Below are 27,093 nucleotides of genomic sequence, written 5' to 3'. Positions count from 1 at the left end.
CCTTCTAACCCTGAAAAATGGTTGGCTTAGGTCAGTACTCGTGACCCTCGATGGGTTTTAACAAGGACATGGGCAGAAGCATTTCCACTTATTAAAGTTTATTAGATACAAAGAAATGAGTCTGCAGAGGGCACATCAATAAATATAAAATACATATGAAACACGGGGGAGCCACAGACAACGGGGTCAGTGAGAACACTGGAGAGTGGCAAGAGCTCTGGAACTCGTTGGCTCTGCGTGAGTTTATGGTCAAGGGGCTTGAGGTCTGTCCTGCCAGCGGACGCGCTGAATTCAGTGACGGGTCTCGAGGAGAGATAGGAGGCCAGATTCCTGAGATGTCTCCCTAGCTGCAGTTTCTGGTTTCTGCCCCTCCCTCCCCTCTGTCCTTGATAGGTTTTGTTTTTAACTTCTATCCCAGGGGTGTGGAACGTGAATGCATAAACACCTCATCGGGGCAGCCAGTCTCCTCGGAAGGAAGACTTGCCTTGGTCTTGGGCCTTCTTCATCATGATAATTAAAACCCTTGTAATTATTTTCCTACAGCTGGGAGGGAGATGGAGCAGATCCCGTTATAATAAAGAAATCCTGACCTTTTGGAAACCTTCCAGAACCAATAAAACCAATCAGCTATGCCCAGAGCTGCTGACCTGCAAAAGCTGCTTTTCCAATTGGGTTAGCAGTAACAATTTGGCATGACTGATTCCCCAGAGAAGGGCACTTGACCTTGCTCAGCGGCTCCTCTCTGGAATGAGAAAGCACAACAATGTAGGATGCCATCTTAGTCTTTAGACAACAGCAAAGTGTACGCAGTCACGTTTGCCCAAACCCTCCTAACCGGCTACCTGTTCTGGCTGGCTTGGTCTGGGCACGGTGTCCTTCAGGTCTGAGCACATGAGTGGGCTGTTCCAAAGGACACTTGTTTTTCCACCGCTCTTTCCGCACCCGCCCCCCTTTTCCTTTAATCTGCACCTATTTTGAGCACAGACCTGGGGTCAGTCTGTTTCATTCTATTTTCTCTCCTTCCCCTCTTACAGCTTCCTCCAAGGACGGGGGGGCATCTGGGGTCAGGTGCAAGCAAACACTACACTTCCACTTCCTTGCCAGCTCCAGAAAAAGGGTGTGAGAACCGCAGCCAGAGCCCTTCCCGACCAGTTCCATATTCAGGGGTGGCTGGCCTTGGGCATGTGTCCCTGGCAGAGAAGTGCACCCCCCACAGGGCAGGGGGAGCTCTCAGACCCATCAGGCCCTCTTTAGTTTGGAAGGGAGCTGCGTTTGCCGGGCGGGGGGCTGCCAGGCTTCCTAAGCACAGGAGTGAGGCACCAGGTCAGTGAGGCAGATACTTGGCCAAGAGGCTTCTGTCTACACGTCCTCATGTCCTAGTTTCTGTGAAAATCCCACTCTTGGGGAGAAAAAACAAACAAAAAACCAATCATCTCTGAGATAGAATATGCAATTGACTATAATAATGAGTTATATAGGTTTCTAACTTGCAGGAAAAAAAAATACCTAAGTCTCATGAATCTCGCCTTACCCTGGAAGCCAGGAAGGAGTTGGGAACTTAGGCGGACATGAGGAAAGCCAGGGGCACGTGGGAACTGGGGGCACTGTAAACAGGAAGGGCGTTGGCTACTGGTAGGAGCTTTCTGTTACAAAAGGGCCCTGTGCTTGGCATCAGAGGGGCCAAGCCCACTCTTGCCTTTCTTTTGGGTCATATTTACATGAGGCAGAAAAAAAAAAAAAATCCCTGTACTGCAAAACGGAAGCGAGACATGGCATCTCGTTCCCCGGAAGCTGTGTGGCCTTGTCTGGGCGTGGGGACACACTGCTCTCTCTGAGCTGCAGCGTTTATAAGGCATTACTGGGTTTGATTTTGCAGTGTGTGTGTGAGGAGAATATAGAATCATGCCGATAAGAAGCCGCTGTGGGGACTATGACTTTGGGACTACTTGCAAACGAGGGAATCTTCTAAAGATGGTTCAGAATCTAGGAAGGGCCAGCCCACACGCATTATTTACAGTCATGGAATGGACACCACGGGGCGGGGACAGGGCGCTATCGGTGTGATGGATGAATGCCAAGATGCATCCTTGGAAAATGAAGAAACATAATACGGGTGTGGTTTTTTAAAATTATGCAAAGAAGAGCTGTCATACTGATTTAAAGCCTGTGCAAACCACATATTTACAATAAATAAATGCTCCACTCAGAGCTTGCATGTTAAATGAATTGCAACTTAAGTATGGCGAGGCCAGACACGTTCTCCTGGGGAAGCCCATCTGGCGATGTGGACCCCCAGGCGGCTCACAGGACATTGGCTTCCTCTGTCTTCTCACCGGAGAGTCTTTAGTGATAACTGTGGAAAGACAGGAACATTACCAGGGGGATCTGGAAGACTACACACACACACACACACACACACACACACACCCCTCTGCGGCTGGGCACCCCAGCCTTCCTGCATTCATACGAGGCTGCCAGGGTCTGAGGGTCCCGTCAGATGCAAGGGGCTGATTTTGACCCAGGGGTTTTGGGTGGGAAAGGGATGAAATGGGACAAAGAGTTGATGATGTCTCAAGACGTACCGCCATCTTGGAAATAGACATAAGACCAAACACCAGCATGTGACAGAAACTCAAGAAAAACTAAGAACTTGCTGGAGATCCCAAGACAAGGCAAAGGTAAAGACAAAGGGCCCCAGGCCTTCAGATTTCCAGCCCAGGACTCCCACCCATGCACAGATCACTTGGGTCTCTCTGCCCTAAAAGAAGAGTGCCCCCTGGGGGGCAGTTTACCATGTCTAGAACCCTGTGAGCTCTCTGGGCGACTGCTTTTTGTCTCGCTGACGTGACTACTACCTCCCAGAGCGGATGCCTGTTAATTCTGTATATAGTCTCCCTGTTTTCTTTTGCCCTGTGCTTATCTATTTCTCCCTTAACTGCAATCAGACAGCCGTTTTGAGCCTTTGATCGTCTGAGTGATTATCACTGTTCTTAGCTCAGCTGTGGTTAGAAAAGGTGGTGCTTGTCCTCCTGCAAGGAACTCATCCCCATGTCCAGGGCCTTGTCCCCTTCTCACATCCCTTGCTGTGCTGTTCCAGGGGGCTGCAGGAGGACCCAGCTGAATGGCAGGCCACCCCCTTTACCACATAGAACTCTGAAACAGGAGGAGGCCAGGGTACAACTAAGGGCCTTTATTTATTTTTTTAAAAGATTTTATTTATTTATTTGACAGAGATCACAAGTAGACAGAGAGGCAGGCAGAGAGAGGAGGAAGCAGGCTCCCCGCCAAGCAGAGAGCCCAATGAGGGGCTCGGTCCCAGGACCCTGGGATCATGACCTGAGTGGAAGGCAGAGGCTTTAACCCACTGAGCCACCCAGGTGCCCCAACTAAGGGCCTTTAAAGATGAGATCCTGTCGTGAGCAGATGTCATCTCGGCCCGGGGTTAGGAGACAGTCTGTCCAAGCTGCCTTGTGTGAGGAGGACATTTTTTCAAAGACTGTCTTATCCCACAAGAACCTGTCTGGTTCCCCTCCCAGCTTCCTCTAGCCACCAGGACTTGAATCGTGACTACATTTGGCCAAAGGAAATGATCGCATTGATGGGAGAAAAACGCCCACGGGGGCCGTGAGATACCCTGTATTCCACAGATGAGACAAAACCCTGAATCACGCTTGGTGTACATCGCAGAGTAGTATCTGATCCGGCCTCCCCAGCCACTGTGACCAGGGAAGAGGGAGCGGAGAGGGAGTGGGGTGACCCCTAAAGAAGGGCTCCAAAGGGCTTCTGGGTGGCCAGCCTTGCTTCTGGAGGTGCGGGGATTCTGGGGAAGCCCCCCTTTCCCTCTTCAGAGTTTGAAACTGTACGCATTTCATTCTAGCTGGAAACAAAGGTACACCAAACGGCTTTCCCTAAGGACAAAAGAATCTGTGCAAAGCATGTAAAGCTTTAGGGACAAAGCACACTCTCTCAGCATTTCTGGGCTCCCTGAGGAGAGCTCCTGCTGTTACGTTCAGAGACCTGAGGAGGTGTTACCTGAGAATTTCTGCCTTTGATGTCATCTGAGCTCTGCCCTGTGGCCTCCGTGTGCAGCCAGGGACCAGGCGTGCGGCCTGAAAGAAACAGGAAGGATCTCAGCTGTCTATCAGCCCAGGAACCACTGCGTGCTTCGCTGAGAAACTCAGACTCCGCTGGCACTCAGAGCAACAGCAGAGGGACCAAGGGTACCAGGAGCCGGTCAGCCTGAAACCTCCAGGGTCCTCCCTGCCCTAGGCTGAGTGTTTCCACCCACTGCTTCCATGGCCCGGCCTGGATGCAAAAGCATCTCATCCAGTCTGCTGGAAGGGGAACAGGTTGTCGCCTATATGCACGGGACAGCTTCTTAGCTCAGAACAAGCCACCATTTCCAGAATCGCTCATTTGGCCAGTACGCACTGTGTGCCAAGCGCTGTGCTAGGGTTGGTTAAAAAAGGGAATAAAAGGTAATTATATGCTGAATAAATCATGCTTTCTTCTAGGAGCTTGGATTCTTTCTTGAGCTCATTCTCTAAAATGTATTTTGCTTAAATATCACACAAGTTACATATAAATATATTCTCATAATGAAGGGGTCAAAGAATATAGAGGGAGACAATGGGGAATAAAACACCTGAGCAACCCCAAAGGCCTCTTCTTTGCCTAATCCCTGTTTCTATCCCAGAGCTTGCTGTTTATCCCTCAGAGCAGCCTGAGTGACCCCAGCTGCAGCCTCCCGGCACACGGATGCCCCTCTGCCCCGGTGCTGAGCACAGCAGCCGGATATGAAAGCCTTCTCTGAACTGCGAGGCTTAGAAAAGAAAGTCTGTGCCAGGACTGAAGGCGCAGAGGCCTGAGGGCCAAGCTGGCTTCCAGGTTTATTTTTTCTCATTTGTCAACCAAGCCAGTCTGTGCCTTTATCCAGGCACAGAGATACTCCATATCAGAGAAAAAGAAATCCATTCTGCAGCCGACCAACGGGAGGACAGACACCGCAGGACCTGGAGAAGGACCGGAGAGGATTCCCAGATGTGGCTGGCCGCTCAAGCCGGGTCAAAGAGCCAGCTTTGCAGAGCAGTGCCTGGCCTAGGGAGGTGGGTTAGAACAGACTGGATTCCTAGGAGAAGCAGATCTGACCGGCAGCTCTGGGCCAGCACAGTCTCTCCAAGCTAAGGGCTACGTGGCACTGGGTGGAGAGGAAGCAAGGTGGGGTGCACAGAGCCCTGGACACGGAGCAGAGAACTTTTGCCCGAGCCCCAGCTTTTTTTTTAATCTAAATTGAATCTAAAGTCAATTAACAAGTATACAGTACATCAATCATTAGCATCCGGCATAGTGTTCAATAATTCATCAGTTGCATATAACTGCGAGTGCCCAGTGCTCATCACATCCCATGCCCTCCTTAATGCCCATCACCCTGTTACTCCACCGCCCCCCAACGTCCCCTTCTGCAGCCCTTGGTTGGTTTCCCAGAGTCCAGAGTCTCTCATGGTTGATCTACCTCTCTGATTTCTTCCCATACAGTTTTCCCTCCCTTCCCTTATGATCTACACTATTCCTTGTATTTCACATATGAGGGAAACCATATGATAATTGTCTTTTTCTGATTGACTTATTTCACTTAGTATAATACCCACCCGAGCTCCAGCTTCGCCACCAGCTGTGACCAGGGGCGGCCATCCTATTTCTGCCCTGGTTGCTTCAGCTGTATATGAAAGAACTGGGGGTGGGGGGTGGGGATGACCTCAAAGAGCCCTTCTGTTCTAACCCTGGGGGCCTCTCACAGTCTCTAACCAAAGGAAATGACAGGTTTCACTGCAAATGATAATTCTCGCATCTGCCAGACCTAGATGTTAGAAGGTGCATATCTGGCCTTTCCTCTCCTCCTCGACTGTCATGTCTTAGTTGAGGCTGGTATGAGCCTTGCTCACCACTCCTTCCAGACCACATCCCGTTTGTACAGAACTCAGCGGGGTCACCCGTGTACCACAGGGCCACGTTTCTCCTCCACAAGTACTCAGACCAGGCGGTGGCCAGTCTCCCTCCCAGTAATTTGGAAATTTTAGAATTTTAAAATTAGTTTTAATGATTATTAAAAGCAATATGTATTTGTTACAGAAAACTTGGACAAAATCGTGAAGCCTATGGAAAATTAAAATCACCCAGCCTTCTACCATTGAGCTCACTTCAGTGGATGTGCTTCTAGCCTCTTTTCTATTTGGTCAACGTCTCTCCCTTTCCCTCTCCATATAGATTTGCAAAGTCATTTCCTTGTTTAAATTAAATTTCAGTTCTATTTTATGTACTTTTAGTGTGCTGGGTGTTTTGCTTTTACTTCTCAAAGTTGTGTTTGCATTTTCTCATGTCACTGAATATTCAACAACACTCCTTGGGATGCATGGGATTCTCTCCTGTGGCTCTCCTTAATGTATTTAACCTCATTGTTGGAGATCTGTGCTGTTTTCCAGGTTTTTTTTATTCTGTAAATGGTTTTGCAATGTATGTATGCATGGAGAGTCTCATCAATTTTCTTTTTAGAGAGAGAGCACATGCATGTGCATGAGCTGGGGGGTTGGCAGAGGGAGAGGGAGAGAAGCAATCCCAAGCAAGCCTAGTGCAAATCTCAGATCAAAGATCCTGACTTGAACCAAAACCAAGAGCCAGACACTCCACTGACTGAGCCACCCAGGCACCCCAACTTTCTTGTCTATTAATTCAACAAGTATTTATCAAGTGTCTGTGTGTCTGGCCCCATTCTGGGAGCTGGCGATAGACCCCAGTGCGTAAAAATTGTTTTCATCCCTTTTCTTCTGGGTCTTACCTGGTACTGGGGGAAACACACAGGACACAGGTGAATATATAATATGTCAGAAAGTGATAAATGCTTTGAAGAAAGTGAGAAAGCAGAGTGTAGAGAACAGAACTGATGTGGCAGGAAGGGCCGCTACTCAATAAAGGCCGGTCAGAGAAGAACTTTCTGATAAAATGCCATCAGACCAAAGACCCACAGGACACAGCGAGTGAGTCTCATGGACATCTGGGGAAAGTGTCCCACAGAAGGAACAGCAAATGCAAAGAGCCCAGAGCCCAGAGGGGGAGTGTGTTTGAAATGTTTTACAAGGTGTAGGTGGTCTGTGCTGTTGGGGCAAAATGAGGTTTTGTAGGGAGTGGGGCTGGGTGTGTGGGCACTTCAGGTAGGTCTTAGGAGCCATCGGGTTGGATTTCTAATTGACATCCCCTTTCGTCATCAAAGAATATTCCATTGCATGGCTATACGTTTTGTTTATCCATTCATCAGTGGATGGACACTGGATGTTTCTACCTTCTGGCTATTGCCAAGAGAGCTGCTGGGAATATCTGTGCATGAACTCTTGTTTGAACCCCATTTTCAATCCTTCTGGGTGTATACCCAGGAGTGGAATTGCTGGATCCTATGGTAATTCTACAATTGACTTATTGAGGAATGAAACGCATTTTTAAAACATTTTAAAAATTAGGTAAAATCATCCTATCAAAGAAAGAAAACCACTAATATGGGCAGGGTGAAGATAGTGAAGAGGACAAGTGGAAAAGCCACGCACGAGGGTGTTTGTGTGTGGATGTCAGGAGCAGAGAGAGAAAGCGAGCAAGCGGCTGGAGACGAAGCCAGAACTGCTACGAGACAGCGTGAGAACACACTCATCCCACAGAACCAACACCGTCTCCCAGATCACAAACTCCAGTCTCGGGGAACCAGGTCAGTGGGGAGCAGGAGGAAAACTGTGCGAAGAAATGGAATCAGACAGGCATGAACTGTATCAGACTCACACTAATAGAATTACCAAGGTTCTACCCTACGGTTCACAGGGAGGGCAGGAACATGCCAGTGTAATGGTGCTCGGAAGCCAAAGGAGGATTTCGAGAATGCCGATGCTGCATTATTCTAAAGCTGTATTTTATTTTTGATATCGCAAATACCCTTCCTGGTCTGTAGGATGTCAGTTCACTTAGCAGGTTTTCTTTTTCTTCACGTTTCTTTAAACTGCATTTTCCTGAGCATCCAGTTATTTTTGTGTGTATAGAGCCCCTGATGTGGCCATTTCTCTGTGATGAGAGGAAGACAGCACAGACGGTCAGCTGCGCCCTCCTGGCGAGCTGTACGAGGCACAGCCTTGTTTCCATTCCCAGGGAAGGGACCAGGCACCATGGGCTCAAAAAGCAGTGAACTATTGAATTTACCGCATCTGAAGGTTGAAGGACTGCCAAGCACAGTACTGAGAAAGAAGTGAGATTTTGGAGAATCTGCTTTTCTGGAATGGTTTAGTGCCAAGATTAGCAAAATAGGGCAAGCAGACCAACTCTAGAAGGCTCCTGTTTTTTGGTTTTTGTTTTTTTAAAAGATTTTATTTATTTATTTGACAGACAGAGATCACAAGTAGACAGAGAGGCAGGCAGAGAGAGAGGGGGAAGCAGGCTCCCCGCTGAGCAGAGAGCCCGATGGAGCTCAATCCCAGGACTCTGGGATCATGACCTGAGCTGAAGGCAGAGGCTTTAACCCACTGAGCCACCCAGGCACCCTGAGGCACCTGTTTTTTGTAAATAAAGTTTTACTGGAAGACAGCCATGCCCATTCATTTTTGTATCATCAATGGATCCTTTCTGGTCAAAACAGTGCAACCGAGTAGTTGTGACTGAGACCAAATGGCCCACAGAGCTTCAAATTATGTCGTTTCTGGCCTCTGGTTTAGGGTCGTCGTCAGTAACCAAAAAGCCTCCAGGGGCCAGTTGTCACATTCACTGTCTGGATGTAGCAGAGAACGGTGGGATTTGTGACATGAACATGGTCAGTTAACAAACACCTGCTTAGGGGAAGGAATGAGCCTTGCAGGAGTGTGACCATATGGAGTCCATCTCTGGCTGCTCCTCTCTCCTTCCTCTCTGTCTCTTAGTTCACAGCAGCAGTGTTTGCATATTATTTAAAAAGCACACAACGTTACTTCTCTCCTAGTGTACAATCCCAGCAGAAAAAGACCTGCCCAGGCTGATTCCAAGAGGACCTGTGAGCTGAGCAGGGAGCAGGTGCACGCTCCCTGATCTGCCTGCAGGGGGGTGAACCCTGGAGGAGGGACGTCGCCAAAGTCCAGTTCATGGTCTTGGGCTATCCCAGGACCCAGACGATCTTCCATGCTAGTCCACAGATGTCTGAGACCAGGGGCCTGACTCCTGTTGGAGCGTGGGAATCAGCTTTCCTTATTACTCCATGCTGTTGTCTCTGTCCCTTCTTACCAGCCCCTGCCCAACTGCGTTGGCTCAGCACTGGACCAGAACTAATAGGCAGCTTCGCTGTGTGCTTAACACTTCCCACTTTGCTTTTCTTTGCTTCCTGTTTTCCTAAAGTACTTGCTTCCCTGCCCTTTTGGGCCTGAGGGTTACGCCAGCCTCTGCCTCTTCCACTCTTAGGGGGCTAAGGAGGTAAGCAGAGTGAAGGCCTCTACTTGGAGGCTGGCCACATGATGAAATATGGAGAAGTCAGACTCTTATCAGCCTGAGACTTTGGTCCTTGGCTGGACACTGCGCTCACCTGGCAGTTCTCAAAAATACTGCCACGTGGGTCCCCTCCTGCATTTTTGATTTAGTGGGTCTCGGTGCAGCCTGGCCTTTGGGATTTTTAAAAGCTCTGTAGGTCATTTTAATGTGTATTCAAGGTTGAGAACCACTGACCTAAGGACATTCTTCATTTCACAGTCTGCAGAATTCTGAACACTCATTTAGAATGTTCTCTGGGTATTAATATGAAGCTCCTGTCTCCCATTTTGCTGTTGTCTTGGGGTGGTTAGCTCCTTTGTCAAAAACTCTGGGAGGGGAGGGACAAGCGGTAAATCCAGGCACTCAAATCCAAAGCCAAACAATTCACTCTGGAGTTCTGTAAAAAACTTCTAAAGAATCATTGGGGCCAGGACAAGTAAGTGTTCAGATCCTTCCAGAAGCAGGAATAGCAATGTATTCTCCCAGTAGTACGGTGAAATCATGACATCATACTTTAGGCAGCCTGTGGTCCATCAATGCATACTAAGCATTTAATTCTGAAGGTCAGGGAAAACCAACAGGCTTCCCAAGTGGTACTTACTTCTGGGGATCTTGCTGGGGTAAATCTTCTGGCATGGTTTATATTCATCTGGAGGAGGAAAGTCTTCCATGGTATGGAACGTGAATTTAGATTCAAAGTCATCTGCACACGTGGAAAATAGAAAAATTACTCTGGTTATTGTGATGAACTTGAAAATTTCCAGGAGCACACAGGTTTGCCTGCCCAGTTCAAGGGCTTTAGTGGTTGAGCCATTCCTCCTTAGGAATACTCATCTATCCTCTCTCAATTTTTACTGCTTAGCTCAGACAAGGGGAATTGGAAAAGTGAAATCAACAGACTCTCCCTATCATCCACCCCACCTTGCTTTGACCAATATCTTAAGGAAACTTCTAAAGGGAGAAATCATGAGCTATCCAGGGTCCAGAATCAGAGGTGGGGAATGTGACAGCAACAAGGGACCAGCAGAGTGCCTGGGACCTGCAGCTACTCCTGAGCCCCTGGTGAGGGCTTTTTTTGGGAGGGGTGAGCAGATTAAAAGTCCTCAGCTTGGCTGGTGGGAAGGAGCATGGCTAATGTCCAGTGGGAGACCTGGAACTCCCCAAAGCAAACAGGATTTTCCCCGAGTTCCTGATTGTAAGAAGAGAGGAGACTTGTGGCCCTTGTATTAGTTGGGTCCCTGCTTTGTGACCTAGGCTTTGGGTCTGACCCTAGAGAACTTTCCTTCCTCTCTCGGTATTTTTGCCCTAACCGTCTCTCTGTCTGGTGGGCCTTCTACTCATCCCTTCACCTTTTCCAGACCCCTCCATTCCTTCTATTGTCATCCAATAGGCGTGGATTTCTCCACGGAGACAGACAAGACACACACATATACAGTCTGAATGTTGGTTTTCTTCTGTCTTTCTCATCGCAATCAGAAAGTTAGAGGATGAGTTCTGGAGCCTCCCAGAAAGCCTCAAGAGAAAAATCTTCTTTAACACAACTTGCCGGCTGTTTTGCCCTGGAGGGAGCTTCCTGCTCTTGCGAAGCACACACCCTGACATGCTGGGCTGGCACACTCCCTCCAAGGGCCAAGGGAAACCACTCCCACACGGGCAGCCAGCGCAGCACAAGGTGACCCCACTCACCGAGGATATGCAGGCTTCCGTTGCGCAGTTGACCTGCCGGCTGCTGTGCTGGGGTCCAGGCTGGGGCCTGCTGGCTTCTGCTTGAAAGCTCTGTGGTGGGTGATCTTGCAGGGGGTGCTGGGGGTGGATTTAGCTTCCCCCCGCTGGTCCCTTAGAGAAAAGATGCCAGTGTATTCAGTTACAGGACCGGGGACAGCAGATGCTATAACCTCCTGGGGGAGGGAGGTAATGTACTGAGGTCCCGGGATGTCACAGGATCTGGTGACTAAAAGGGCTGCCTCTGGGGCTAAGCTGCTTGGGACTGCATTCCAGCTCTCCTGCTGGAGTAATGACAACTCTTTGTGCCTCTGTGTCCTCATCTGTAAAACGGGGATCACAGAACACACGCCTCCTTGGGGGTGCTGACAGGGCTGAATGAGTGAAGTCAAGTGGCATGCAGCAGGGTTCAGTAAATGTTAGCTGCTGTGACAAGAAGGACGATGACGACCACCTTCAGGATCAGAAGGCACAGCCAAAGGAGGGGAACCACTGCAGAGTCCGAAGAACGGGAAGGGCCATCTGTAGGTGAAGTGTATGTGTGTGTGGGGTGGGGGGGGTGAGATGAACAGGCTGTGGGCTGACTCCTGTCCCCAAGGTTCTGCTTGGGGGGGGTTCCCTGCCTTGCCGACCCTCTCTTCTCCCTGTAGTCAGCCTAAATCCACCCCACCTACCACAAAACTGCCACCATGACAACCTTCTTCTCTCTCCTCGTCCGCCTGAGTCTGAGGCACTGTCTTTTCACCACCCTGTGAACACTTCAGAATCATGGGCAGCACACCAGTGTGAATGCTGGCCCTTGTGATGACCAGTCAGTTCAAAAGAGAATACCTCGGACCTTATCTCTGTGACCAACAGCCTCAAAAATATTCTTGCCGTTTGTACCAGGAATCCCTTTTGAGGCACCTGTCCATTCAAAATATCCAAAAGGTGGACGACAATTGCTACAAAAGTGTTTCCTCCAATATTAGTCACAATAACAAAAAAGAGAATCAATTGAATAGTAGAAATCTGGTAAATACTGATGATCAGTTTAATACACTTATGAACAAGCTTTAACTTGATGAGACTGCTTATAATGTAATATTAAATTAAAACAGCATAGAATATTATATATTCAAAATTGTATTAATTTTGTAAATCTGTAGATACTTCCGGGGGGGGGGGGAGGGAAAGGAAGGGACAAGTTGTCACCTGACTATGACAGCTTTTATTTCTGGATGACATTACTGTCGGTGATTTCAATTTCTTTCTATTTGCTCTACAGGGAGCCTGTGCTATTTTTAATTTGAGCAAATACATTTAAGAAACCTTCTGCATGGAAAGATTTTCTTAAAGACTGAAGAATATGTGTGCATGTGTGTGTGTTGGTGTGTGTGTGTGTGGATCGCGGTGTTTGTGGGCACGTGTGGATGCGTGTGTATGTGGGTATACTTTCTATTCAGAAGGACAACGAGGCCAATGAAGCCTCCTTGCCAGGTGGAAATCAGTCATGGGCACGCATGCTCAATCCCAAATCCCCTCTACTAGATATGTGAAGGAATTATTTTCAATATTTGGCTCAAAATACGGACCCTTAGTTTTCTCGAGTCAGCACGAGAACTGCTAAAAGGAAGACAGAATGTGAATCCAGTCTGCCGAGGGCCAGTGCCAACGGTGGCTAGGCGCCAGACCGTAGAAACTCCGGCAAAAACGACACCAGACACCTGGTTCTGGAAACAGACCGCACCCACAGCCCCCTCAGGCTGGAGATTTGGGTCTATGAAGGGTGAGAGTAAGAAGAAAGAATGCTTCTCTAGAGTTCAATGTTGCCAGGCCCTGCTCCAACAATCACAAGAAGTGGGAACTATTGCTGGCCCCATTTTACAGATGAGGAGAAGGAAGCCCAGAGAGGCTAAGGGATTGCCCAGGGTCACACAACTCGTAACTGCAAGGTGATCAAAGCCAGAATGCCCGGCCTGGGTCTGTGTGATCTTGGACAAGCCTTTCAGCCTCGCTCCCCCTTGGTTTCCTGTCCCTAACATGAATACAACATAAAGTCCCATACAACAAGTATGACTGTGCTCCATGAGGGGCACTGATAGCTCAGTTCTAAAACAAATTCCAAGAGTTAAGACATCTCAAGGTGTTCCCAAGTGGGTCTGCCTTAGGAGCAAGGCTCTGGCTGTGTCCCTAGCACCTTCTTAATCACTGGCGAGGGCTGAGTGGTCCTCTGCTATGGCCACCCTGGGCCCGAAGACTGGAGCTTACCTGGGCCTCGGCCGGGCCTCTTCTTCTGCAGGAATGGCTGCGATCCTGGAGGGGCTGGCGGTGTTGGCAAGGCCTGTGCACTGGACTTGGGGGGCTGGGCCTGGAAGCTGGGGGACTTGGGGGGCGGGAGGAGTGGAGCCTCACTGTTGTTGTTAGCTCCTGGCAAAGGAGGAGCAGGCACAGACGACCTCGGGGTACAGGAGGCATAAAGAGGGGGTGGGGGTGGCGGAGGCGGTGGGGCGGGAGGCTCCCGAACATCTTGGGTGGGGCTGGCAGCATCTGCACTGAGCCCCGGATACCCACAAGGGGGGAGGAGAGGGAGTGGTGGGGGGATGGGTGGCAGGTGCAAGGGGGCTAGCTGAGGCTTCAAGGCCTTGTCACTGAGAACAGAGGTCAGAGGGGGTTGGGGTGAGGTAGGAGGGAGGGGTGGGGGTGGGGGTGGAGGAGGAGGGGGAGGTGCAGAGGGGAGAGGGGGAGCAACCCCTGGGGTGTTCCCTTTGGTGGGCGGGCCAGGCGGGGACACCAGTGGAGCTTTGGTGGGGGAGGAAGGGGGCAGGGGCGGGGGTAGGGGTGGAGGAGGTGGGGGTAGGGTGGGAGGCGGTGGGGCAGGCATGCTGGGGCGAGGAGGGACTGTCCTGGAGATGCCATGAGCCTCCGAGGCATTGCCTAGCCTGGGAGATGCAGGCGGGTTAAGTGGGCCACCAAGAGCTTTTGTGGGCAGCCGGGGAGAAGGTGCTCGGGAGCCAGGGGCCTGCCCTATCTTGCCACCTGGAAGGAAAACAAGTTTGGAGTCAGCTCAGAGACAGAGGAAGGAGAAACCCAAGTTTGTAGGCAGTGAAGACAGACACACACCATCCAGCATGATGTCCGTGAACTGCGTGGTGGGCGTTGTCATCCTGCAGGGTCAACCGGAAGCCTCAAGGGCAGCACCTGCCACAGCCCAGCTCAGGCCACCAGGCTGTGGTGCAGGACCAACTTTCCTGTTCCATCCCACCTCTGCCCTCACCTGCCAAGGGCCCAGGAGTCTCCCAACCCAGAGCACAGGACTGTTCTGGCCTCCTTCGGCCTTCCTCATTACAACACCATCCTCACACTCATTCACCACTACCCACTAGTCAGTGCAGCTGGGGACCCAGTCCTACATCCTAGTTTGGACCTTCAGGTGTACCAACAAGAGGCTCCTTGCTAGGGAGGCTTCCCTCACTTCCAGCATGGTGTGAGCATTTGTTTTCTGCAGCAAGATCAGAAGATGAATCATTCCTTGAATGTATAAGGTCACTCAGAAGACAGTGGGAACTGACTTGGGGATCCAGGTCCAATGACCTTGAACCTCCCAGTTCCATGGCCTCTGGAAGTTGCAAAAGACATGCCCATTTGCAACAGGCTTTCTGTCTCCTGGTCTCCTGGGTCTCCTCAACTCACAGATCCACAAACCCCAACTTGAAAAATAGGGCTCTTGGGGACTCACAATGGCACACTCCTCACAGCGATGTGTGTTTGGTGTGCTTCAGGGAAGGCTGGGCAGAGGTGCACCCTAGGAGGGCCTTGCCACTCTTTGCATAAAGCCCTTGTGCCGTACTGCACTCTTTCCCCCACATCCATCTCTCGCCATGGAGAAGAATGTTCCCTTCCTCGTTTACTAAAGCATGGAAGGTCTGCGATCCCTGCTTAAATGTGTCTTTAGAGCATCACCATCTGCTGAGGAGGCACGCTAAAATACTCCTTCCAAACAGATACCCTGCTCTCCCGTATGGAATTCCGGGGAATCCGTCTTTTCTTATCCTTGCACCCTTGTATTTTATTACCCTGATGAAAACATGGGCAGAACACGTGAAAAGATGGTTGCTTCTCCCACCTACAGCTTCCCGGGTGTTGCAGTATAAAAACCATAAATTTCAAATCAGGTTAGAAACCCCAGCGTCTGGTGGCAGTTCTGAGCTATTCAGTCGATGAGTCTCCAGTTGTGTTTACCCAACCAGGTGCAAGATCGTACCCCAAAGGGCTTGATGCCAAAAGCCAGGCAATCAAAGAGAGGTGTGGCAGAGGGGACGCTGGAGCTGAAACTCAGTGGGCCGAATGGGAGCACCTGGCCTTCCATAGGGATGCCCCCCCACCCCGACCCTGCCGTCAATGAGGGGACAGTTACCTGGGCAGCACTATTCATTACAGGTCTCCATACCAAACGGCGGCTCTGGGGGCAGGGTGGTGATGCCCCCATCCCTCTGTTGAGGGTTTTCTTTGGGGCCATTCCAGAAGAGATAACGTCTTCATACCAATGCCTCCACCCTGTCTGACATCACTGATCCCCTTGGGGTCTAAGGCAGGCACTGCTGTGATGGCTGGCAGACATGATCAGGAGGGAAGGCCCCCACCTGGCCTTGCCAAGGACGGGATCTACCACCCACAATGCTAATGCTAGACATTTCATGGGAGGTCTAGGGCGGGTCAGGCTCAGAGATTCCTGCCTCCAAGCCTGCTTCCACAGCACACAGAGATGGAGAGGGAGGACCAAAGCAGTCCCTAACAAGGTGAGGGACTACTCTCTCCATGAATTTAAAAGGGCTAATGCCTACTCTCCCCATGAATTTAAAAGGGCTAATAAGTTCAAGGAGCATAATCAGCCCCTGAGTAACCAATGCAGGCTTTGGAAATGACTGAGGACACCAAGGGCCCAAGATCCAAAAGCTCTTAGAACGAGTCAGTTAAAAGTACAGAAGCTTCTGTTCACTAAGCAGCCAAGCAAATGAGAAGTGGGCAAACTTATTTTTATCATGACATGAACAGCAGAGGCAAGGCAGGCACAAATCCTCACTCAGCTTCTGCTCAGGCCCACTCCAGATGAAGCACAGAGCAGGCAGCACACACTGTAGGTGAGACTCACAGACACAGGAACTAACAGTGTCAAGTGCAGGCCAAGAAAGCAGGTAGCACGGGGCCAGTAGAGAGCCAAGGGAAGGAAGGAGGAGGCTTTCCTTTATCACATAAATGCTACCCCCAGAAATCCAAATTGGAAAACAAAAGAAGACCACAAAGAAGGTGGGGAAAGGCCAGCTTGAGTGCATCAAGAGCCTAGGGTCATCAAAAGATGAAGGATTTGTATGTTCCTTTAATCTGGGTATGTTTCCAGAAGACCTTCAATGGCATGGAAGTCTCATTACACATTCCATACAGCCCAGTTCCTCATCCTATCTTATCTTTTTACTTTTTAGTTTTTTAAAAAAGATTTATTTATTTGGGAGAGAGAGAATGAACTGGGGAAGGGGCAAAAGGGGAGGGAGAGGGAGAAACAACCCCCCACCCACCATGAGCAGGGAGCCCAACGTCTGGCTGATACCAGGACCCTGGGATCATGACCTGAGCCGAAGTCAGATGCTTAACCAACTGAACCATCCAGGTGCCCCCTATCTTATTTTAATTATCATTCCTTCAGAACTCTAAGCCAGGACCACATTATGACTTTTGAAAACATTTTATAGGTGCATTGCTATAAAGACAAATACAATCTTTGTCTCTAAAAGTTCATGGTTGGTTTTTTAAAAACCATGGTTTTTGGTTGATTTTACAAGATATTGAAACATTTTCATGGGCTATCAAAAGTACTGTAAGCACCATACTCTGTTTTCTTGACCTGATGGCCCTAAGCAACCATGCTACCCACCCCCACATTCCATTCAACAAATATTTACTGAGCATCTACTGTGCATCTGGCATTTTAAGGCAGTAAAAAAAAAAACAAAAAAAACCATAGTTTCTGCCTTCACAGAGCTTACCTTTAGAGGGAGAAGACAGAAATAAACAAATAAACCAGTAAATATATAATATGTCAGATGGTGATCAGTAATATAAGAAAACTAAAGGTAGAGGGTATATGGAGTAAGGCAGTGAGGCTGGTATTTTATATAGGTTGATGAAAAAAGCCTCACTGGGGCGCCTGGGTGGCTCAGTGGGTTAAGCCGCTGCCTTCGGCTCAGGTCATGATCCCAGAGTCCTGGGATCGAGTCCCACATCGGGCTCTCTGCTCAGCAGGGAGCCTGCTTCCCGCCCCCCCTCTCTCTGCCTGCCTCTCTGCCTGCTTGTGATTTCTCTCTCTGTCAAATAAACAAATAAAATCTTTAAAAAAAAAAAAAAAAGCCTCACTGATAGACTGATCAGGTGCCGCTTGAGCAGAGACCTGAAGGAAGGGAGAACATGAGTCATGAAGACACCTGAGGAAGAGTGTTCCTGATCAAGGGAGCAATCAGTGTAAGGGCCCTGTGGCAGCAACATGCCTGGCATGTACGGGAACAGCGAGAGGGCCACGCAACTGGAAGGGAGGGTGTGTGCTAGCAAGAATGGTAGACAGTAATGTGAGAGAGGTAGCAAAGGTCAAAGTCCTCTTCTTTGAATGACCAGGGGGCTGATGGAAGGGTTCTCTCAGAGAGGACAGCCACGGTCTGTTTTACTCTGACATGCCACCCACCCCATACATCAATTTATTGGCTCTGTCCTTGAGCTACCATCCTGTAGCAGGCATCATCAGCCACTGCATTATGGATTTCCATTTCCTCTACAGAAATTAATCCTTGTTTAACAGAGTGGTTCAAGCATCAGACACCTGTGTCCTAGTGTTGACAGGTAGGAATAGAGATGAGCTGGCTTCTTTGGCTGGTCTCTGTTAAAACTGACTGGGGGCTATTTCTCCTACGAGTACTTCTATGAAGAGAAACTAGTGGACAATTTATATATATTATATATAAATAATACAATTTATATATACAATATAATAATTATAACATATAATATATGTTATTATATATCATATATAATAATTATAACACATTATAGAATTATATATTAATATAAATTAATTATATAATATATTATATATAATTATAATATATAATACTATGATATATAATACATTATATTATATGATGTTTATTTGATACCACTCAGGAATTTTGAAAAAGAAGGCACTGGGAAATGCCAACCATCTTTGCTAAACCTTTAGCAAAAAAGAAGAAAGGCAATGGCCTCTGAGAAGGTTCAAACTGGATCTGGAAGCATCCTAGAACCCTTATCTTTGCTGGACTTTGTCAGTAGGTAACAAAAGCAAATGCATCCCATTGTGACAAACAACCACAGAGCCCACTGAAAAGGTTGGCAAACCCCATGCCAGAAGATTCTATACCAGCAACGTTTGGGGCTTGATATTCCCTGATTAATGCAATTCTCGGAGCTTATTCCTGCTTGTTGGCTAAAGAGAACAGTAACAGGAAAAACACTTCTATCACACAAAATTAATAAGTAATTGCCCAATTTTAATGCAATGCTTTCAAAATACATGATACCCATAACACACAAACGACTGCAGTAGACTGGCTGAGAAAATGGCCTTGATTATCCACTCACTCCTGATTCTGTTATCTTTAAAATGTGATTTTGCAGACCTTCCATCCAGAAGTGAAGTGTCTTTCCCCACCCTTGTTTCTTGGCTGGTCCTGTGGCTTGGACGAGAGAGTGTTGTAGGAAGCAATATTATGGCAACTCCAAGACTAAGCCTTAAGAGACTTCCTATACCCTTTGTATACCCTACCACCAATAGGAGAAACAATCCCAAATATTCTGCCAGACACTGAGAGACCATATGGTTGTGTCAGGCCAGTCATCTCCGCTGAGGCATGAAAGATTTAAGAAATATAAGATGAGCAAAAGCCACCTTACCCATTTACCAGAGGGAGCCCGGGTGAGCCCATCCTAAACTGCCAACCACAGAACTATAGGCCAGATAAATGGTTGTATAGGGTCCCTAAGTTTTAGGCTATTTGGTTATACAGCAACACCTAACTGAGAACAATGCCTGATACGTTATGGTGATATCACTAAGATTTTTCTGAAGGGCTTTGTACCTTTGGTCTATACTAAATGGGGGCCCCAATCACACCATTGCTAAGCACTACACATAGTGGCAAGTCATTCTTCAATTATTACAATGGGATGATTTAAACAGGATGACGATTTACAAGATCCCTTGAGATCAATGCTTTGGGTAATTCCAGGTTATGCTCCCAAACCATGATCTCCAGCTATGGAACTTTCTCTTAAAAACATGCCACAATCCTCATGGCTCAGGACGGTTGCTCCGCCGATTTTACGTGTCAAGGACAGAAAGATCACCAGGTAGTCGGTCTGAATTCTCCCTTACCTGCCACATCCCTCTGGCCGGCTGGTCTCAGCACAGGAAAGCCACCAGCAAACAGATCTCCCAGGCTTGGGGGTGTGCTTCCGCCTCGAGAGTTTGCAGACCCTCCTCCTTCTTTGGTAGTTCCTTTAGAGCCTTTCAGAGAAGAGGCAAGCAGATGAGGACTTCTGAGCAGAGCGGAGCAGCCTGGTCTCAGTCCGGGCCGTGATCCAACAGCACCCAGGGGAGCCTTCCTGGCCTCCCACCTCCAGCCCTTCCCTCCTAGTGGGCATCTTTCTCAAACCCCTCTGCCTGGTTACCCCGCAGACTCCTGGTGTTCACACCTGTCTACTACTCTCTCTGGATTCACCCAGGAACTGACCATGGGTAGCCGAGCGCCCTGGAAAATGACCCAAACGAAGGGACCTAAATGCTGCCATTCCACTGATGCCAGAAGGGGAACTGGCAGCACCTTCCAAATGTGAGCACCCAAACGTTGTAGGCGTAGCGCCAGCCCTATTTTCAACTCGACTGCTGTGGGAGGACCAGACCGAGAAAACCCATGGATTTAGTTCAGTCAGTAATTGTAACTTCTTGTCCACAGAGTGTGGCCCAGGACTACAAGCAGGAAGGGAAGGTCTGCAATGATTGATGCTTTTGGCATTTTCCTTCTCGATCTCACCAGCTCTTACTCCCTGAGCCCTGCACCCTTCCCTGCATCTTTTCTTCTTGTGAAACCCTCAGGGAGAGGTGTCCGTAATGCCAGCCTTCCAGATGTGTGTGATGACCAACTCCATGCAACGAGAAAGCATTAGGCTTGGACAAGAATGCCTAGCAAGGGGGCGCCTGGGTGGCTCAGTGGGTTAAGCCGCTGCCTTCGGCTCAGGTCATGATCTCAGGGTCCTGGGATCGAGTCCCACATCGGGCTCTCTGCTCAGCGGGGAGCCTGCTTCCTCCTCTCTCTCTCTCTCTCTGCCTGCCTCTCTGCCTACTTGTAATCTCTCTCTGTCAAATAAATAAATAAAATCTTAAAAAAAAAAAAAAAAGAATGCCTAGCAAGAAATGTTCACAGCCTGGGGCTAACTTGCACAGAGGTATCAGGGCACCATGCCCACTGGTGGATGAATGTGTTCAGATTATTCTGAGTATTTATATATATTACCTGTCGACTGGAATGATTAGGGAATGAGTGTTCCAATCAGATGGGTTTATCTGGTAATTGGGCTTCACCAATTAGTGGGTCTCCTGGAAACTGATTTTATTGCAATTGTTGAACATACTTCTTAAAGTAACTTATCTATCCTTGTATATGAAAATATATAATTACAGACACTAGATACAATTACATTTTTTAGGACTATCTTTGAGAATTACCATCCTGTGCATCATTGAAAACTATATGAAGACATAACAAGAGATGACATTGATAAATAATTCTGCATAAGTTATTTCAACCTTCAGCAATCGTGACCCAAAAAAAAAAAAGAAAGAAAAAGCAATTATCACTACCTCCCGCATTTTGTAGCTGAGTGGACTGAATCTCAGAGAAATTCCCAGATACACCTGGTAGCAGGCTCAGGACTCAGTCTGTGGACATCCTTTTTCCTTGCGAACATGATTTGGCACACTTTAATGTTGAGACTTTAATTTTTCTCTCTTTGAGGACTAGGTGGACACAGGGTCAGTGACCTTTAGAGGGTATCTCACCATGGATGAACACAGACTGGAATATTCGGACGATGGAATAGTCATCGACAGTAAGAAGGCGCATGCTATAGCTCGGATGAACTTGGAAAACATTATGCTAAGTGAAGGAGCCAGTCCCCCAAGGCCATCTATCATATGATTCTATTCACATCAATATCCCAAAGACACAAACCCACGGAGACACACAGTAGACTGAGCAGCTGCCGGGGACTGGCGGAATGGTGAGTGACATGTCACGGGCATGGGGTCTCCTTTCGGGGTGATGAAAATGTTCTGAAACTAGACTGAGGTGATGGCTGCAACCACATCGTGAATGTACAAATGCCACCAAAATGGACCCTTAAAATGGCTAAGGTGGTGAATTTCATATTATGTGTATTTTTTTTATTAAAAATTTTTTAAAAGGTTTTATTCATTTGACACAGAGAGGGAGATCACAAGCAGGCAGAGAGAGAGAAGCAGGCTCCCCGCCAAGCAGAGAGCCCGACGCGGGGCTCGATCCCAGGACCCCGAGATCACGACCTGAGCCAAAGGCAGAGGCTGAACCCCTGAGCCACCCAGGTGCCCCATCATATTATGTGTATTTTGTCACCATTAAAAGAAACAGTTATCCCACCATGGTTTTACTTGTTTGTTTAGCATCTGAATAGTGGTAGAAGATAGGCTCTAAACCATCTGCAGACCTGGAAAGGGAGCTCTGACTCTCACCCACATGGCCTGTACATTGTGCAAGTCTGCAATGGCCCAAAGTGAGTCCTGGGTAGCAAGTGTGGCCCCTGGCCTGAGCAAGCCAGAGCTGCCTGGCTGAGGCCCATGTGGCCTGCCCTTGATGCACGTCAGGCCCGGCCCAGCTGCTCACTTACTCTCAATCTGTGGGGCACTGCGGTCATTGATCTGCGTGACTTTCCGTAGGCGAGTTCCTTGCTGGATATCAGCCAACAGGGCACTCCGACCTTTGGGGTCTGCCTTTCTCAAGTTGGAAGTGTCTGTACCTACCTGTAAGGGAATAAGAGGAATTTGATTATAACCGCATATAATACCATAATCTGCTTTTTGCTAGTACAACTTCCTCGTGTCCACTCCCTTTTCCCTACAAAAGTCTTTCAATGTGTAGAGCGCCTTGGGGCTCTTTTCTATCTGCTGGATGGGATGCTGGCTGATATCATGAATCACTGGATAAAGTCAGATCTTTAAAATTTGCTCAGTTGAATATTGTTTTTGAACACTTCTGCCGTAGCTTGGGATGACACGGCAGGGGTGTCCATGGGCTCGCGGAAACAGGGAGCACCAGAAAGAACAAACACAGGTTGGTGGCAAATAAGGGCAGGGGTAGGACTGTACAGAGAGATACAGCCTGGAGGAAACCCAGAAGGTCTACACCATGTGCACGGAGTCCTGGTTAAACAGTTCTCGGAGCCAGAAATACTTTTTAGCACCTGCTGTATGGGAGGTACCATGTGTCATTGGCTTTCAGCTGAAATACCAAGATTTCAGAAGCTTTTTCTAACCCTCCAGTCTAAGTAAGCGCCCCCCCAACCCGTGTTCTCTCTTAGGGTACCATCTTCTTTTTTCCTCTGCCATTTCTATCATCTTGTATAAACGTCTATGTATCTTTCCTTGTGGAAAATGGCCATTCTCGGTTACGAATTTAAGGTTTGCCACTCCCCCCACCCCACCACGGACCAGGACTCTGTATCAGGAGAAAGATCTTGTTCGTTTTGTTCACAAAGGCCTTTCTAGAGAGTGTAACAGGACCTATCTGCAGATAACGCGTATCTGCAATGACGGCCAGACAAATGGGTGGGTGAGTGAACCAGACCCCGGATATACGCTGGCCTTGCCTATAGGGGCACATGTGTGTGTCAGGACCGTAGGACCCACGTGCAAGGAATGGAGCCACTACAGAATGCAGCACATGACGTAAATCCTACAGAGAGGAAGGCCACGGAGACTTCAGAAACAGCCATACCCGTCAGGCCACAAGGAAGATACGAGGCTTTAAGACAGTCCTTGAAGTATAGATAGGCTTTACAAATCCTTGCTGTAGCCATTTCCTGTTCAGCAAAGGACAATTCAGCTGTGTTGATGACATAGTCAAAGACCGCAGGGTCACAGGCTAGAAGCAAGGGCAGCTGCGGTTTTAGCTCCAATGTCCTGAGCGTGCATTTTCAGACTGACTTTACCGTTCTGGTGAGGCATCTTCCAGGCATCTTCTGGGTTCTTGTTGCCAGGAAACAAGCTTTTTGAGCCCATGAGGGGAGGGGCTCGTGGGTCACACAGAGCAATAAGCAAAGCAGCACAATCCAAGCGATACACGTTTTTTAGAATGCATTGTTAATGCACATGTACAACAGGGAATTTCTCATACAACATGCTTTTAAAGGGTCTCTATAGAAACCATTAATATCAAGAAATCATTTTAAACTGCAAAGTTTTAAGATCTTGAAAGTCTCTCATTTTATTTATAAGTAGTTAATGACAAGAAAAAAGAGCCAACAGAAATGTCATGACCCTAGTCGAGAGGGTATGAACATTTTTGCAAAAATCTAGCATTACAATCTCAGACATGTGTTAGGGTCAGCGATTAGCGGGGCAGAGTGCTTTGTCTCTTTCTTCCTAGTTACAAGGTAAATCACCCACTGAATTATGATGATGGTCTTGGCCCAACTCAGGGGACAGACTTGGGGAAGGCAAAGGTTAGAATGGCGTGTCCTTCTGTTTAAAGAAGCCGCTGGACCCATGAACAAACCTTATAGCCAATAATCCTGGGGTGGGAGTGAGTCATCCCATCTCATTTAAACTTGACTATTTATTTCCCAAATGTATCCCCTGTTCCCCAACCTTGCCCATCCCAAGCTTTTCAGGTGAGGGCTATGAAGAAGGCTCTATGTCCTCGGAATAATTATTCTAATTTGAGTATCTACTTAGCCCAGTCCTCAATAGGTTCTTGATGACTCTACATCACTGATTTGTTGATAAGCATCTTCCAAATCAGCAGGAAGATATGGCGTGTCATACCATACGTACACGTTGGAGTTCAATTGGCTGGACTAAATTGAATATTCTTCCTCCGACTTCTTGGGAGTCCTTTCCTGCTGCACTGTCTGCCCTGATGACTTTCCACTAGAGGGCTCTCCCTCCCCTGATATTGAGATGGTGTCAGTCAAACCTCTGCTGTGAGGTCAAGAACCAGGAACCTTGGGGGCTAGGGTGACCCTAGAGATTTAGGCTTAATGGGTTTTGTGCAAAAGGGCATCTAAGGACATATTCGTTTGCACACTGAAAACGATTACACAGTGAGCGTCATTTCTACTCCACCTGCAATATTTTTTTTTTTAACAATCCACATATAATTTGCTTTCTTAAAAAACCCCCAAGAAGTCTTGTTACTGTGGTTACAGGATACAGAAACGAAAAGAGAAGATTTCCAGATATTCACTTGTTCTTTTATTCTATGAAAATACTGGTTTCTAGCAACTTCACTGAAAGTATAGTCGACAGAGAGAAGGCCACTCCTGGACACTTTTCCTGTGGTACTACATCCACTAAACTTGCCTCCCTCACCGCGCATGCACGCGCACGTGTGCAAACACACACACACACACACACACACACTCAGGAAACTGAAACATTGCTTCAGGTTTGTTCTTGTTCTTTCTCAACATTGCTGTTGAGTGCGACAATCTGTTAAGTTCCGCATAAACCTTTTGTGGACTCAGTTTCCCCACAGGGAGCTCCAGATGGAACGGTGTGGATCCTGAAAAGATGGAAATAGCAGAATAACAATGCAAATGAGCCCACCCTGAGCCATCCAAAGGCTGAAGAACTGAAGTGAACCAGTAAAGACAAACACTGTTAGAACTGACAGTTCTCACAGAGCCAAGGGTGGTGAAGTGTCTGTTCTCCATCTTGATAAACCAGAAATGCTTTCTGCATGTCCCTTCATCGTCCCAGCAGATGAGTTGATCTGGTTTCAGTGTGGTTGGGGGCTCTGTGTGTGTGTGTGGGGGGATGGCAGTCCAGCCCAGAAAAATGCGTGTCCTGCTGTTTGTCACACTGTCACCATATGCTGGCCATTCCTGCATCTGTTTGATTCATACTGATTTCTGTGAGAAACACTAATAACAAAATCCAGCCAGTTAATCCAAATCTAGCAGGTTGTTTGTCTCAAGGATGATCTAAACCCCATCATCTTCATACAATTTCAGCTTTGCAGCTTCCGAAAGGTACATTCTCCACTACGGCTGTTAAACCTAAATTTAGTTCTCAGGTTTCCAGGCACACAGCCTGCTCACTCCCTTGGCCCTCAGCCCACTCTTCCACCCTTGGGGGCCGACAGCTCTCAGCAGCCAGGGTACTTGGATTTCGGGACCAAACCTGAACCCCCAGGCCAGCCTGACTAGCACTGCCTCCCCCTGCCACTACCATCTTGCCGGAGGAGAACACAGAGAGCCTGGGATCCGGAAGACAGACGTGAAATATTTCCAGAGAACACTGATGCCGTGTTCCCTACACCCCAAATGTGCTGCTGAAGGGAAGGCTGTTCCAGAAGGAAGGGTACTGGGAACCAACAGTGTTAGGTCTCATTTTTAGAAATCCAAATATGCAATTAAAATCCACAGCAAAAAGAACGGACCCTGTAACCTTCTTTTCTATATCCTGGTTTCCTGAACAACTGCAGGCAGACCATGACGTTCCCTAAAGTACCAGCCGCCTCCCACAGTGCCACTTCCCATTCCGGGAGGGTGAAAACGGCACCACAGGTCCAAAACGGAGCCACCTGCCCCTCCAAGACGGCAAACCAAGACGACTTAATAATAGTTTTCCTCGCCTCCCAGGAATGTGACCTTTACCCAGTCAATCCGAGTTGACCCCAGTTCTATGACTGATCCCTGCCCTTCACCTTATCGAAAATGGTCTTTTCTTTTTACGACTTCCCTCTCCCACCCCCCTTTCTCCCTTTATTTATTTATTTTTTAAGATTTTATTTATCTATTTGAGAGAGAGCATGAACAGGAGGAGGGGGCAGAGGTGCCCAAAAGAACCAGCAAGGTGCCTCAGCTGGAAGGTGTTTAAAGGCATTAAGGGCTTGAGGGCGGGACTGGGGCAGGGGCCCCTGGGTGGCTCAGTCCGTTGAGCGTCTGCCTTTGGCTCAGGTCATGATCTCAGGGTCCTGGGATCCAGCCTTGTGTCTTCTGGCTCCCTGCTCAACAGGGAGCCTGCTTCTCCCTCAGTCCCTCCCCTTGCTTTCTTTCTCGCTCTCTCTGTCAAGTAAATAAATAAAAATCTTAAAAAAACAAAAAACAAAAAAAACCTTCCATATGGCACGACTCCTCAGACTTCCCTTCCGTTTGCTAGATGGGACGCTCCTTGAATCCTGAATTGTTGAGTACAGTCTATTAGCTCTTTAAGTTTACCCAGCTGAATTCTGTGTTTTAACAAAAGGCAAAGAAGCATCAGGGCCTTTCCGTTGGAACTCTGGGTGTGTCTGTTCCCATCCTCTACATCCTCAGAGAAATGACTCCTCTGGAATGACTGGCTACTGGGCGCCTCCAGCCCAGGGGCCTGCAGGCCTTCTCGGACCCAGCCCAGGGGCCTGCAGGCCTTCTCGGACCCTCCCTCTTCCCCATTCCCTACAGCTGCTCAATCACAAACTCCTATCGATTCTTCCTGAGCGATTCCTTCAGAATCTGGCTCCTCTTCCCCATCCCTGCAATGCTGACTTAATGCAGGCGGTG

General features: G+C 48.3%; 1 protein-coding gene across 1 annotated transcript; it reads right to left on the bottom strand.

Moving 5' to 3' along the window:
* Positions 1-77: 77 nt before the first annotated feature.
* On the bottom strand, positions 78-25,783 carry WIPF3 (WAS/WASL interacting protein family member 3). Its single transcript, XM_044247015.1, has 9 exons — positions 25,651-25,783; positions 23,287-23,471; positions 22,219-22,351; positions 19,673-19,804; positions 13,489-14,256; positions 11,203-11,352; positions 10,118-10,219; positions 4,033-4,109; positions 78-2,353 (listed from the first exon to the last, which is right to left on the bottom strand). The coding sequence occupies exons 1-9, from the start codon at positions 25,781-25,783 to the stop codon at positions 2,330-2,332; spliced, it is 1,704 nt and encodes a 567-aa protein (XP_044102950.1). The 3' UTR covers positions 78-2,329.
* Between the last annotated feature and the right edge of the window lie 1,310 nt (positions 25,784-27,093).

Source organism: Neovison vison, chromosome 4 (assembly GCF_020171115.1).
Source record: "Neovison vison isolate M4711 chromosome 4, ASM_NN_V1, whole genome shotgun sequence".
In the NCBI taxonomy this organism is placed as follows: domain Eukaryota; kingdom Metazoa; phylum Chordata; class Mammalia; order Carnivora; family Mustelidae; genus Neogale; species Neogale vison.
Note: the sequence above shows the minus strand (reverse complement) of the source record. Positions and strands in the feature narration are given on the sequence as shown.